Raw genomic sequence first — 14,680 nt, forward strand, 5'->3', positions numbered from 1 at the left:
GACCACCCTTGACTCCAGTGTAAAGAAAGGAGGTTAAAGAGAAAATAAATTGAGGGGGAAGAAAAGAAAGAGGGGAAGCAACAGGAAGCAGAAGATCCGAGGATAATGGTGGTGTAAAGAAAAAGTCATAGCTAAATATGCAGACTGGTAGGGCGTTTGCCTTGCACGCAGCCAACATGGCCGACCCGAGTTCGATTCCTCCGCCCCTCTCGGAGAGCCCAGCAAGCTACCGAGAGCATCTCGCCCGCATGGCAGAGCCTGGCAAGCTCCCCGAGACGTATTCGATATGCCAGACACAGTAACAACAAAGTCTCCAATGGAGACGTTACTGGGCCCGCTCGAGCAAATCGACGAACAATGGGAGGGCCTTTACTTTACTTACTTTTACAATGTCAACAACACTGAAAACAAGAGATCCAAACTTCACAACCAAAATTTAAAATGTGCCTGACAGGTGACAGCCTGGGGATGGTAGGTTGGTCGATAGGAGGAACGTGGGAACCCTTATAGAGCGAAGACACTATAGAACATTTCACTTAACTCTACTGATTTAGAAAAGAACCCTTTGAATTAGAGAATGATGTAATTGTAAACCATGTAAATAGAAAAACAGTTTAATTCCATAGAAATTACTATTATATGCAAAACTAGAGACATCCTTCTTTCCACTGAATGGATACATTTTATTCAATCATTTAGTTTAATTGTAAAAGTAGATGTTGTGGATTACAGAATTTAGAATATTCTTGAGGGGTTTATTTTAATTTGTGGAATATTTTGGGTATCTTAATTATGCTATTAATTAATTTTGCCTTTCTTTATAGATCTGCACTCTCCAGTAATTAAATAATAGTCACATATGGCTATTGAACATTGACAGTGTAGCTGGTTCAAATTGAGTACAAGAAATATAAAAGACACACCCAATTTTTAAGAAAAGTATCTCCACAATTTTACTAATGATTATATATTGAAATGATATTTTGGCTAAAATAACATATATTAAATTTTCTTTTTCCTATACCTTTTAATTTTTTAATTAGAAAATTTTAGGGCCACAACCTTATGAAAATTTAAAAATTAATTTAAAAAAAAGAAAAGAAAATTTTAGGGCCAAAGAAATAGTACAGCAGATCAAGTGCTTGCCTTGCATGTGGCTGACCCCATTGGGTCAGCACTCCATAGGGTCACTTGAGTATGTCAGGAGTGATGCCTGAGCACAGAGCCAGGAATAATCCCTGAGCAAAGTCAAAATTCTCCCAAATTCCCCCACCCCCAAATTAAATACATGAATTTCATTGTATTTCTGTTGGACACTCATGTTACAAATAAAATAAAGCTTACATCATCTTTGTTTATTTTAATTGTTGTCTTGAAGGACCATCCTGAATAAATCCAAAAAGCCATCTTTCCAATTAAGAGGAAAGTAAACTGGGCAGTAGGCCCACCAGGTTCACAGGGATGAAGTATGAGTATAGGGCAAATGCAAATGCAGCAGAATGGAAACATGATGTCTCAGGAAACCATCGCTTACCACTTAATACCATAGTAGAGATGGAGCTACGATGTAGTAGGAGTCCTAGAATAATCAATATGTACATATGGATCATAATACATATGTAATATGTATGCCCGGCAAGCTACCGAGAGTATTCGATATGCCAGACACAGTAACAACAAAGTCTCTAATGGAGACGTTACTGGGCCTGCTCGAGCAAATCGACGATCAATGGGAGGGCCTTTACCTTTACCTTTACCTTATGCATATATACACTTTAGGTGGTAAAACAAATAGAATTCATGACAGCAATGCATCAATAAAAGGAATGTAGGACTGAGAGAAGTCAGTGAAGAAATGAATGTTCAAGTCTCCCTGTGGTCTCTCAATTGATCAGAGAAAGACCTTCTCCTTGCTTGCTGGTTGGGAGTCCAGCACTCATTTCTGAAGTTTAAGCTTGCACAATGCTCTGGTTATAATTTCGTTGATTAGTTTTGAGATCATATGCTCCTTTTCAGTATTGTGAAGTCTTTGTTCTGTCCCTTTCTGTAGCTTCTTATCTTGGCATCTGAAATGATCTCTCAGCTCAACCACAGCCTCCTCACAGTCTTGCAGCTCCCGTCCCTTGCTCTCAGATGTGTTCCTTCACCATTCAGAGCATACCCTATGAGGTTTCATCAAATAAAAATAATGGACTTTTAAAATTAAACTTATCTAGGAGCCAGTCAGAAGAATGGAGACAAAGTTGCAGGCATATTTATTACATTATTTTATCACAAAGCAGAATAACTTCTCTCTGCACACAAGGAAATTAAATCTTAGGGCAAGGAAATCACTGGCAAACACCATTCATTATCTAATAATAATTAACAAAAAGAAAAAAGTTCAACAAATAGGAATGACTAAATAAGTTATGATAAATTGTATAGTGGAATTATTCTACAGCTATCAAATTTATGATTTGAAGACTTCTGACAAACAAAATGCATACATAAAATTAACAAAAATACATACACTATTTACAATATGATCAGACTCTAAGGATGATAAAATAGATAGATTATATTAATAATAACTATCTTAAAGTTTTAAGATTATAGGTACCTTTTTCTTTACATATAGTTTCTGTGTCTTTAATTTTTTACAATAGGCATATATTACTCTTATAATCAGAAAAATATATTCATAAAATAAACTATGATTCCATAGTTTCCAGTTTTAATAATAAGGTCAAATTGAAAAATATACTATCCAAAGTTTATCGTTCATGGAAAAATTCATAACACCTCTAAAGATGATATATAATACATTTGTTATATGCTATAGCCCTGCGTCACTGAGATTTAGTTATGCCTGATATATTGGATTACCTATAAACAAACATTAGGATCATCTGCAAGTTTGGAGTATTAGACAGACTCGCTTGTTTGGAAAATGAGTAAGACTTATTTTAGGGCAATAAAAGATCTAATTAGCCCTTTCTAAAAATCAGTAGCATGTTTCAGCATACAAGTTCAAAGCAGAACTAGTTTAAAGCTAATTCCACAAAAGTAGCAGCAAAAACTAAAATTGACTTCAGCAATCACAAACACAAATATTCCAGTGTTATCAGACCTGATGCTTTTTAAACTGTTAAAAACTTTAAGACTTTTAAGAAATTATAGTATATTTTATTGAACAGAATGATGAGTCACTCTTATTAGAATAATTATTATTTCATTCTTATTTTCTCAAGAAAGTTCTCTTCATTTTTATTCTAAGGTCTGCTTCAAAATAAAAGGTTTAAAATCAAATTAATCAAAATGTTGCTTAGAGTAAGCACTCCCCTCCTTTCTTCCTCCTGGAGCCATGCTAACAAAGCATTTCACATCAGTTTATGCTTCTTGAAGAGCCTAACTCAAGTCCATTTTATCTACAAACATTTAGAGAGAGAGTGTCCTATATTTAGGCCTCTAGAAATAGGGATAAGTGACAGAGTTCTCTAGAACCCAGAATTTAGAGAAGACCTTGAGGGTGACATAAAACATGAAGTTTTATAACTTACTGTGCTAAATGTATCATTAATCAGATAAGCAAAAAGACTTAAGAAAGAACGTGTTGACCAAGGGTGCTTTATCTTCTCCCCACACTCTTCCATCTTCTTTCCCCAAGAGAAACTTAGTTTGGCAGTGGCAGAGCCATTAGGTATTTATCACGGCAGTGAGATGGTTACTTGGTTTCACTGTAACACTTGCAATTATTACTTCAAGTTAAACCTTAATTAAAGAAATATAAAAATATTTCTAATCTTGTCATTGAATTTCAATCAAAATGTTCCGTTGGCATGGTTTTCATTTCTCCATTATTTGTTACAGAATGTTACAGAAATGATGCTCCTGTCAGCTTTATAATATGGGCCTTGAAAGGAAAAATCCAGTCACTACTCACATTACTCTACATGTCACATCACCTAAGCTCATTTCCAAATCAGACATATGCCAGAAAGAGGTTTTCCAGAAGTCAGTTATATGAAATCAACACTGAGAAGTGAAAACAGTGAACAGTTGGAGTATTGTGCATAATTATTCCAAAATAAATGGATAGGAAAATATTCAGGTCTATTTGTAACTTCTCCTGCCTTTCTTGGAGTAGTAAAATATAAGAGAAAGAGAAATAATAAAAGCAAAAAATACAAAAGCTATGAAAGTCAGCAAAGATTTTCGGGTATGAAAAAAGTTGCATCCGGCACACAGAGTGAATTCTTCAGGACAAAATTTTCCCAGAGTCTCAGAGCCTGGAAAGCCATTGTTGTCAATAATTTTCCTGTAATGTTTCATGGATGGTTTGGGCTCAAATTGATTGGCAGCATAACGATAGAGGCCAAACTTTGGAGCTGTGAGATCATTAAACGAATAAGCAAAGTAGCCACAAAGGTTGATGCCATCCAATATGTAGGCTAGAAAAGCAAAGGACAGGAGAATAGTTATTGAACTGTGTTACGCACAACCCTTTACTTTTACCTAGTTTTGTGCATCAGGAAATATTTCTATACTACTTAGTAAAACTTCAAACTAAGATTTGATCAGAAAAACAGTCTGTCAACAAAGACAAAAATCCCCAAATCAAGGCAAAAAAATGGACTTCATTTCTCAACTGGATTTAAATATCTAGATCTACCATAATGCACTTAGGTTAAATCTTTGCGTTTGTGACAGAGGTAAGACTTGTAGAATCATCTGAGATGGATGACAAGAATAGCGGTAGTTATATAAATCCAGAGTAAGTACTAAGGATTGTCTCCATCCCACTTTTAATCAAACTCCTTTATCCCTATGGGGAATCCGAGGTGTCTGAATTTTTTCCAATGTGACATGAAATAATACGCATTTGTCTCTTTATTTTGTATTTCAAGGTGACGTGTGTGACTGTGTCTATCAAATGCCCTCAGTTAACTTAATTTTCCAAGGACTATGGTTGAAGAAACGTCCCTTACCTTTCAGAGCTTCGTTTATATAATTCTGCATGTAATAGATTCTCAGCTTATCTTGGTCAGCTTGTAGGTCATCATCAATGCCGTTGGATATTATGTACATGGGAAGGTCCCCATATTTTAACCTGAGCCAATTCAGGACTTTGCGTAAACCCCAGGGTACCACTGCCACCTGCGCTGGAGAGCTGAGCCAGGTACTGTCTGTCATCTCTTGCATTTCCAGATAGTCGTTGTATTTCACTGTATCTTCTCTTTCCCAGTCTACCAGGGTGGTGGTATAATGGCTCAAGGCCACAAAGTCAAAAGAACCCCGGATCAATTTTTTCTCGTCTTCAGTGAAATAAGGGAGAAGGAAATTGTTCCTCTGGTTCAGCCAGTCCCTCATCACGCGTGGATAATCTCCAGAGCCGAAAATGGGTTCTGCGAGCCAGCCAATGTCAAACTCCAGGACTCTCTCGGCCGCTTCTTGGTCCTCTGCAGAGAAAGGGCAGGCGGGTTCTATCCAATCGGCCTGTAAGGCTATGGAAATCTTCCCTTTCTGGGAGGGCCTGAACTCCTCGTCATACAAGCGCCACGCCAAGGCATGCGCCTTCAGGAGGTTGTGGCCTGCATTGAAGGTCATGTTCCGCGTGGACGGCTCGCTGATGGTGATCCAGAGCTTCACGTGGGGCCCGAGGTCTCGGAAGCACAGCCGGGCGTACTCGGCGAAGGCCAAGGCAGCGTGGGGGTTTTCCCAGGCCCCTTGCCTGGCCAGGGCCGGGGGCAAGCCGTGGTGCGTGGCGGCAGGTCTCCACAGGGTCACCACCGGAGTGATGTTGACCCGCACCAGCTCGCTGACCACGCAGCGGTAGTATTGCAGCACCGTGCGGTTCACCTGTGACTGGTTCCCCAGCGGCAGGATCAGAGCCCAGTCCAGGGAGAAGTGGAAGTGCGTGACGTGCATGTTCTGGAGCCGGGAGATCTGCGGTCGGATGGCAGCCAAGTCAACACAGTAGGGTCTCCTCTTCTTAGTCACAGCCCCGTCCACCTTGATGAGCTTCTTGCTGTGGTGGACATCCCACAGGTAGATGTTCTGGTCGGTAAACTGAGACAGAGTGGTGTCCACCTGGGAGGAGAGAGGAAGCAGAGATCCTCTTCACTTGACTGGTCCGCCAAGAGCAGCAGCTCACTGCAGTGTCTTGACTGGACCAACTCTTTCTGGGCCACTTCTTTGGGGGAACGTCACCCACAAGCGAAAATGGAAACCCAGCTGAGGTCTAAACTAGTTTCTTACACCCATAGTTGTTGTATGAGCGAGAAAGCAATTCACTTTCTTCTCAGTACAGTTGTTTTGACTCACAATTCTCTCTAACCTTGAGCTCTTTGAGTCACTTCAGATGACAGATATTAATGTTTCTCACCCAGGGTGGACTTGTCTGAAACATAAAGTATAATTTTGTATGTGTGTTTTTGGGCCACACCTAGCAATGGTCAGGAATTACTCCTGGCTCTGTATTCAAAGATCACTCATGGCAGTGCTTGGGGAACCATAGATCCCAGGGATCGAATCTAGGTGAGCCAATTGCAAGGACTCTATTGTGTATCTATTAATTGGCATGCATTACTCCACCATTTTAAGATATCATGAAGTGGTTTTGTTATTTGTTTGTTTGTTTGTTTGTGGGGGATATTGGGGCCATACCCCACTATGCTTAGGACACAATACTGCCTCTGTACTTAGGGATCACTCCTGGCAGTGTTAGAGGACCACCATATGCAGTGCTAGGAATAGAACCCGGGTTGTTTATATGCAAGACAAGTGCTTTACCCACTGTTTTGTCTCTAGCCTGAGATGTTGATTGTTATTATTCTATGCATATGATGAGGGGCCACACATGGTAGTGCTTAGAGATTAATCCCAGTTCTGTGCTCAAAGGTTGCCGCAGCAGTGCTCAGGAAACCATGTGATGCCAGGGATTGAACCCTACCCTCCTGTAAGCAAATCATGTACTCTAGCCCATTGGGTTATCTTCTTGACTGCCCTGAGAAGTGGCTTTTAAGGCATTGAAAGTAATTTTTCACTCCCGGATAGTATTTCAAATTTTTAATATTAATGAAGCATGCCCTTTACCCAAATATCTGAAAAACACCCCATTAAACAGACACCTGCAGAATATTTATATCAGGTCAATTCTCATGAGCTGTAAGTGACTTTGAAATTGTTTATCCAGCAGGCAGGCAAGTTTTCCCCTTACCACTGACACTCAAGTTGAAATAGGTGCAAAAATTGCTCTTTAACATTGGTCTATTAGGTAAAGGTTTCTTTCCTAAATTACTAACTACACTATTCTCATTCCTTCTAAAATTTTCAACTTTGGGGAGTGGAGAGATAGTACAGTAGGTAAGGCGCTTGCTTTACAGGTAGCCAATCCAGAATTGATCCCTGACATCTCATATGGTCTCCTGAGCACCATCGGGAGTAATTCCTGAATACAGAGACTAAGCATTGCAGGATGTGGCCCCAAAACCAATCGATCAATCAATCAATCAGTTAAATTTCAACTTTGTTATATTTTTCTCCCAAGGTTGCTCAGGTAGAGTGCAGAGGAGCTTGGGGAGTCAAGCCCAGTGAAACTCCACCAACGGGGATGCGATTCAATAGTAGAGCCCGAGGATGTGGCCAGAGACCTCCGTGGCTTTATACGTGATGATGTACTGGTTGGAGACTATGGGATTCTGAGGATCAAATCCAGATTAGATTATTGCCTAGCATGTGCCCTGACCACTGCACTATCTCCTGTCCCTTGTTATTTCTGTTTCATTGAGAAATAAGTTGACAAATTAATGGTGTTTGCATAGAGCATTGTTTTACCACATTTTCCCTAAAGCACCTTTTGGGCAGGGACGGGGGAAGGAGAGTAGGCATTCTGGGGGTCAAACTGAATCCAGGATAAGACCAGCACTTTTAAGACCAGCACTTTACCATAGAGCAACACCAGGCCTAACGTCCTATATTTAAAAAAACTATTATTCCCCCAAGTTATGCCCTAGGCTTATATTTATTTTCAAATGGACAGAGTGAAAGCTGTTGTTCAGAACAATTATAGTAGAAAAGTTACAAATTTAGTCCACACAGAACTCCATAAAAATAATTCAAGAGAATTCCCTCAAGCTATAAATTCTTGCACTTCAAAAGAGGATGCAAATATTTTATCTTGCAAAGCTGAGGAAACATGATTGGTGGAAGCATCACAGTGGAAAAATACTTGTGACAGCATTCCCACAGTCTTATGGGGAAATGCATGAGTGGGTGATCTACAAGGGACAATTCTCAAGAAAAAGCCATTTCTCTCTGACATGCTGGTTTTTATTACTTTCCTTTATAAACAGCACTGACCTCTCTGGAGAAACAACAGTTCATTTGCAACAGGCCCATAAAATGCAACACAACCTCTGCTAGTCATTCAAAACTGGACTTTGTCTGACCCCTGCTCTTATATAGAGGGTCAAATGAGGAAAACTATCCTGAGGGGGTTAGTTTTGAGGTGAAAATAGTGGGCCTTAGTTTTTGTTACCTCAGGGGCTCATAATGGCAGCAGGATTTTATGCTTCTGGTTTTGCAATTTGCCCACTCTTCCTAAATACCTATTTTCATTTTAGAGATATATATGCCTGAAGATTGAGGGCTACTATTATCCTGGTCATTGCAGAAAAATAAATCGGAAAAAGTATAGAGATTTTGTCGAGAGAAAAAAATCCCACTAGGAGTGAATGACAATGTAGTTCCTTATTTCCAAATCCTCTATTGTTTCTAGCATCAAAGTGAATTATTTCTTAGATTCTAAAGTTGATAAAAAGATAACAATTATACTTTTGGGCCACCACTTTGTGGAGCAAACCTCAGTTTAGAAATGCTTTGGTGAAACACTTTAATTTTCAACATTTTATTTTATGACTTTTTGTGGGGGGGTGTCTAGATAGTACAGAGGGTAGGGCGCTTTACTTGCACATGGCTGACCCTGGTTAGATCCTGTACATTCCATATGGCAGGAGTGATCCCTGAATTGTAGAGCCAGAAGTAACCCCTAAGCATCATTACATGTGGCCCCCGAAACAAATATAAAAAGCACACACACACACACACACACACACACACACACACACACACACGAACTTCTCAAAAGTGACTTAATGAAAGACTTATTTTTCTCTTTGCCAGTAGGAAATTAGATTGGGAAGAACATTGACAACAAAACACAGAGCTCACAGTGAAAAGAGAAAGCAGAAAAGAACAAGTGTATCCTTTCCCTGCTCTAGAGCTTGCGCAGAAGTAACTTCACCAAGAGTTTGATTGACTTCGGTTTGTGTCTGGTGGGTTCTGTGGGTAGAGGGCTGCAGAGCTGTGTGAGGTGGAGGACGAAGGACTCTTGCCCTGATGAGCTAGAAAAGAGAGTCAGATACAGAAACTCTCAGAAATTCACCGAGTGGCATCTGACCAGGTGTCTCTCTCCCGTTGAGGGGGTAGGTTGTCCTCTTAAAACTTTTCACTGCTTGGGGCTGGAGTGATAGCACAGCGGGTAAGGTGTTTGCACTGCCGTGAATAATTCTTGAGTGCCTGGGCCAGAAGTAACCCCTGTGCAATGCCGGGTGTGACCCAAAAAGCTCTCATACACATGAAAACCCCAAAACTTTTCACTGCTTAGTAGTCCTCAAGGCAAACACTGTCCTTGGGTGGTGATTGGAGCAGGAGTGGGTAATCTTGTATCTCCTGGGATCTCAGAATCCACCCAGACCCCCAGGAGAGATGAGGGAACGGGACCTAGAAAGAAGCAGGGGTGAGAGAGGCCAAGACAGAAAAGAAGGCCCAGGACCCTCCTCTCCCAGCCCAAGAAGGGGAGACAGAAGAAGAAACTTCAGAGAAGGTTTTTTTTTCTCAAATGCTTCCCTCCTCCCTCACTAGTGCACCCCCATTTCTGCCTCTTGGTATCTTATTGCTTGAACCCCACTGTAGATCCATTCCACTTGCAGAAGACAGGTTAGGATTTGTAGTTGGTTCCAGATAGCAGTGGATTAAGGAAGAAAGAAAGATTGAAGAGGCAGGAAAATTCCAAAGAGAAGCAGTGTTCTAGAACTGCCTTTTACATTGTTGAAAATTTTGTTTAAAAAATTTAAAACAAAAGTACTCATAGGCTACTCCCAGTTCAGTGCTCGGAGATCAATCCCAGCAGTGCTCAAAGAGTCATGCAGTACTGGGGACTGAAATATTAATATATTTAGCATAGTATGTTAAAATGATGTGTTAACCAAAGCAAAATTCCCATATTTGTCCAGCCCCCTAGGCCATCCTTATTATCATTATAGTTTAGGTAACATGGTATTATTAACACTTACTGTATAGTTATTGCATCTCAACACCAACAAAATTTAACCACTTTTTAAAAGGCAGAAAGGGATCCAAGTCAGAGGTTGCCTCAAAAACTAGCTGGATTAAAAGGGGAAAAAAAGCAAACAACACCCCACACTCCACCACAAAAAACACAAATAATTGGATAGGCTGTAAAGGACAAGAATAATAAAAATCATAAAAAAGGTGGGGGGGTGAAGAGGGGAATGTATTGGTGATAGCATTCATTCATTTTTTATAAGGAATTTCAATTTGATGTTTACAAGAAACAGAAACTGGTTTCAGCTCTATCTTTTCCTCAGAGGCACAGATTCTACCTAATACTTCCTTTTAGCTGAAGAGTAACAGAAAATGCCACTCCAAAGAATGATTTGTAGGAGTTCAAGAAACACCACATCAAAGTGTACTGTTTGGGGCATATTGATTATTTTAAGCCCTAGGCACTTTAACAACAGAAAATGGAGGGAATGGCTTTCTTAAACTGCAGGAAATCACCTAAATGCACAAGTTCCAAATGAGTCCTCACCTGTCCCAAGGCCCTTCCTGAGAATTCTATCACCCAGGAACGGCTGACTATTGTTGCCAGAGCTTAGACTAGAAATCAACAGCACAACAGTTGGCACAAACTCTGTTAATCTCCCATTTCTACTTCATCTTCACCAAAATTATTTACTGTCCCCTAAGAGACTTTTTCCCATAAGGACTACCCTCTCCCTTTCCCTGTTAAACTGGTATCTAGGCCTGAACTCTAAGACCCCTTGAGAAATTACTCTTTATTTCATGGGCAAGTTCCCACTGTATATGAGACATACATTATGAGGAAAACTTTTTTGGTTGTTATCATTGTTAATATTTTCTTTTAAAGGGGTCTCAGCTAAGAATTCAGAATGGCAGAGGGAACTATCTTGCCCCTACCATACAGTCCCTGAACTGATCTGAAGCATCCAACATGCTGAATTCCATCTCTTATTGATGGACCCTGAATTTTTCTTGCTCACGATTTGCACACTCAGACTTTATTCATTACCTCAGCAACCCCTACTCATATCTCACCATGCTCTGCTCACTCAGTTACGTGATTTCTGTATCCATTCTTTAACCTCAATAGACTCCTTTAGGGGCGCAAGTGTGTATAGAGCACATGTCTTTCATGTCCAGGCCTGATCTGACCCTCCCGCATCTCATTACCCCACTCCCCACTACAAGTCGGAGTAGCTCCAGCCCCAGTGATGTTGGCTGTGGTTTTCTCAACAAACAAAAAAATGATGCTAGAATTATAGCTGTCTCTTTCCACCGTGCTCATCTCAACTCAATGACCTCAGCAACTAGCATGAGATTTCAGCAGGCAATTAATCAATGTCTACTATATTTTGACTATATATGTTTGACTATATTTAGTCAAACTCCAGAAAATAAAATTTCCTTAAAAGTTGAGAAAAATAATGTGGCTCATATATACCCAACAATATCATTTCGAAGAACCTCCATATCATTTTGATGACTGTTGCTAGAATGGCATTCCAATCTGTGACTCACGGGCTTTTATTTTCTAGGCATCTCTGCAACTTGGTGAACCTAATTATGCCTTGGGAGGGCTCTGCTTAATGGGTCTGTGTCAATTTTAGTGGCTCCCCTGGGATCTCAGATCGTTTGGAGGACTGTGTTATATCTCATGTATGGAAGAATTCAACTGCTTAAAAAGAGGATGGAATACCACTGTATTAAAAGAGAATATTTTGTCTTTATATTACCTTGTCATATCTTAAATATTCATAGATCTGGTAGTTGTTCCCCTTTGGGACTGATTTAGAATGTGAGATACAGCTAGAAGGATTTGGGGAAAGGACGGAGTAGTGTTCCATCTGTGTCCTTAAGTTCAATATGGAACCAAGTTTGGCCTGAAGAATGGGCCATGTCCAAGGCAGCCAGCCTAGTAAGGAAGCACCACTTACTAGCATTAAGGCCTGGTGAGACTGCTGATTGGTTTTGTCAGCTGACTTACTTGAATGTAGTTGTCAACAATTCCCCAAGCAAAGTCACAGGAAAATGTCCCTTCTAAGGGTTGGTTTTCAGGTAAAGGAGGGAAGCCGTTCTTCTCTATCAGCTTTTGGTAGAATAAGGCCGAAGACTTCGGCAACAATTTTTTATCCTCGCTCAGAAAGTCGACATAGAAGAGTCCACGTCTGATGCTATAGCCTCTGTGCCACTCGAAGCCATCCATGAGGGACCATGCTGTGTACCCAATCACATCGACCCCATCCACTCTGATTGCTGCAAAGGGAAAAAGAGCACAAGAGCAACATGACCTTTACTGGTACTTGAACTGATTCAGGGGTATTTGAAGGGTTTACACCTCAATGAAATAAATTAAGTGCAAGACTTTTATTTTGGTAAATCAATGATCTTTCTCACTGACAAAACCCTACAAATAAATGACTTTACAGTGAATATGTACTTCAACAGGCCTTTACGTGGATTTCTCTTCTTTCCAGTGGGTGATCTTCAGAACTGGGCAGATCTCTTGTTTAGTTTCTTTTTATTTTTTTAAATTTGGGGGGTTACACCGAGTGATGCTTAAGGGTTAAACCTATTTCTGCACTCAGGAATCATTCCTGGCAGTGCTCAAGGAACCATAAGAGATGCCAGAGATGAGTTATGAGTGGGCACCCACCTGCTCTGCTATCTCTTCGGCCCCTTATTGTGCTTTCTATGCTTAAAAAAAAGCACCTAGCATTTTGCCTGATATAATGAATAAATCTTTAAAAGTATAGACTACTTACTATTTTTACTATAAAATGTTAATATTCCTTTTACTTTAAAATATGTGGGTTTGGGGGTTGAAGACAGTACGGTGGGTAAAATGTTTACTTTGCATATGGCCTATCCTGGTTTGATTCCTGGCAGAACATATGGTCCCTGAGCACTGACTCAGGAGCAGCCATGAACATAGCTAGGTGAGACCCACCAAAGTGGATTTGTAGGTGGTTAGGGGAGGGTAAGGAGTTTCAAGTGATATTCCTTGTGATTCTCAGCTAATCAGCCTAGTGATTCTATGTGAGGGCCAGAGAATTAGGTACCCCTAGAGCACTGCAGTACCAGGGAGCACCAGAGTCACCCTCCATGGTACTGGGTAACTTAAAGGCTACAACACGCAATGCTGCAGTGGGGTGCATGTGGTGTGGATATTGAACTGGGATCTAATACATGCCAAGTACATGCCCAACTCCTGCACTGTCTCCCCAGCTCCTAAAAGTATCTAATTCATAATAAATAATTAGAACCTAGAAATAAGCATCGAGAGCTAGATGTCCTGGAATTTCTTTAATCCTTCCTATAATCTGAAAACCCAGAGTCATCACTCTGAAAGTCAAGTAATTATAAATATAACCCAGTTTCTCATTTTCAAAACGAGTTTTTGAAATTAATTCAAATCCCTGAAGGCTTCAAATACATTCCACTGCTGCCAAAATGAATTTCTACTTTAGGATTAATAAGTATAAATTCTCATAGTTGTTTCATATGATCTTAAAGATTGTTTTTCCATCGGGTTTTGGCAGGAAATTAGAATTTCATCTGCAATCCTACCTTTTAAGGTTTCCATTATGAACTTTTTGAGGTAATACATATATTTGGCATCATCTCTTTTGGTGGTCCCTGAAACAAACCATCCATTCTCCACAATAAATATTTGAGGGTGGTTATATTCCAGGTCAATCCAGGAAAGGAGTTGCCTCAGGTTGGGAGATTCTAATTGGCGAAACTTCATAAAAGGATCCAATAGCTGAAAACTCAAGGTGGGTCCAAACGAAAGAGCAAAAAAGTCCGCTGTTCCCTTGATGAAGTTTTTCTCAGCGTCAGTAAAATCAGGCAGAAGAGATGAAAGATTATTTTTCATGCTTTCAGGATAATCACCATCGATAAATATGGGTTTGGCAAACCAGCCTAGTACAAAGTCAAGAGATTTTTGACATTCTTTGATGTTGTGGTCAGTCATTCTTCGAGGATTGATCCAGTGGGAGCTGAGGGCAATAGACACCTGCCCTCCCTGCGTTGGACGGAATGAAGTATTGTACAGATGCCAGACTTTGGCGTGAGCCTAGAATGAGAAAAAAATCATGGTGGGTTTATCTCTGATTGTGAAACAAAATATGATGCACATTTGACTCTCCAAATCCAGTTGTATCTGTTTCTCATCAAGTCTAACCAAATAACTAAGCCCACACTGTAAAAATCACCTGGAACCAATAAATTATTTCAGAGATAGGTCAGATCTCAACCACAGTCGGCTGCTACTAGGACTGAAATTGCTTCCACAATTTTTCAGCAATCA

At 40.2% G+C, this 14,680-nt stretch overlaps 1 protein-coding gene across 1 annotated transcript in view; it reads right to left on the bottom strand.

Moving 5' to 3' along the window:
- Positions 1-4,095: 4,095 nt before the first annotated feature.
- The window catches only part of KL (klotho), a 49,799-nt gene continuing 39,214 nt past the window's right edge, over positions 4,096-14,680 (bottom strand). Inside the window, exons 2-5 of the mRNA XM_056107941.1 lie at positions 13,936-14,446; positions 12,353-12,621; positions 4,971-6,072; positions 4,096-4,433 (exon numbers count right to left, since the gene is read on the bottom strand). Of these exons, the coding sequence (XP_055963916.1) occupies positions 4,096-4,433; positions 4,971-6,072; positions 12,353-12,621; positions 13,936-14,446 (2,220 nt within the window). The remainder of the gene's footprint in view (positions 4,434-4,970; positions 6,073-12,352; positions 12,622-13,935; positions 14,447-14,680) is intronic.

This window comes from Sorex fumeus, unplaced genomic scaffold (genome assembly GCF_029834395.1).
Source record: "Sorex fumeus unplaced genomic scaffold, SorFum_2.1 ptg000183l, whole genome shotgun sequence".
Taxonomy (NCBI): Eukaryota; Metazoa; Chordata; class Mammalia; order Eulipotyphla; family Soricidae; genus Sorex; species Sorex fumeus.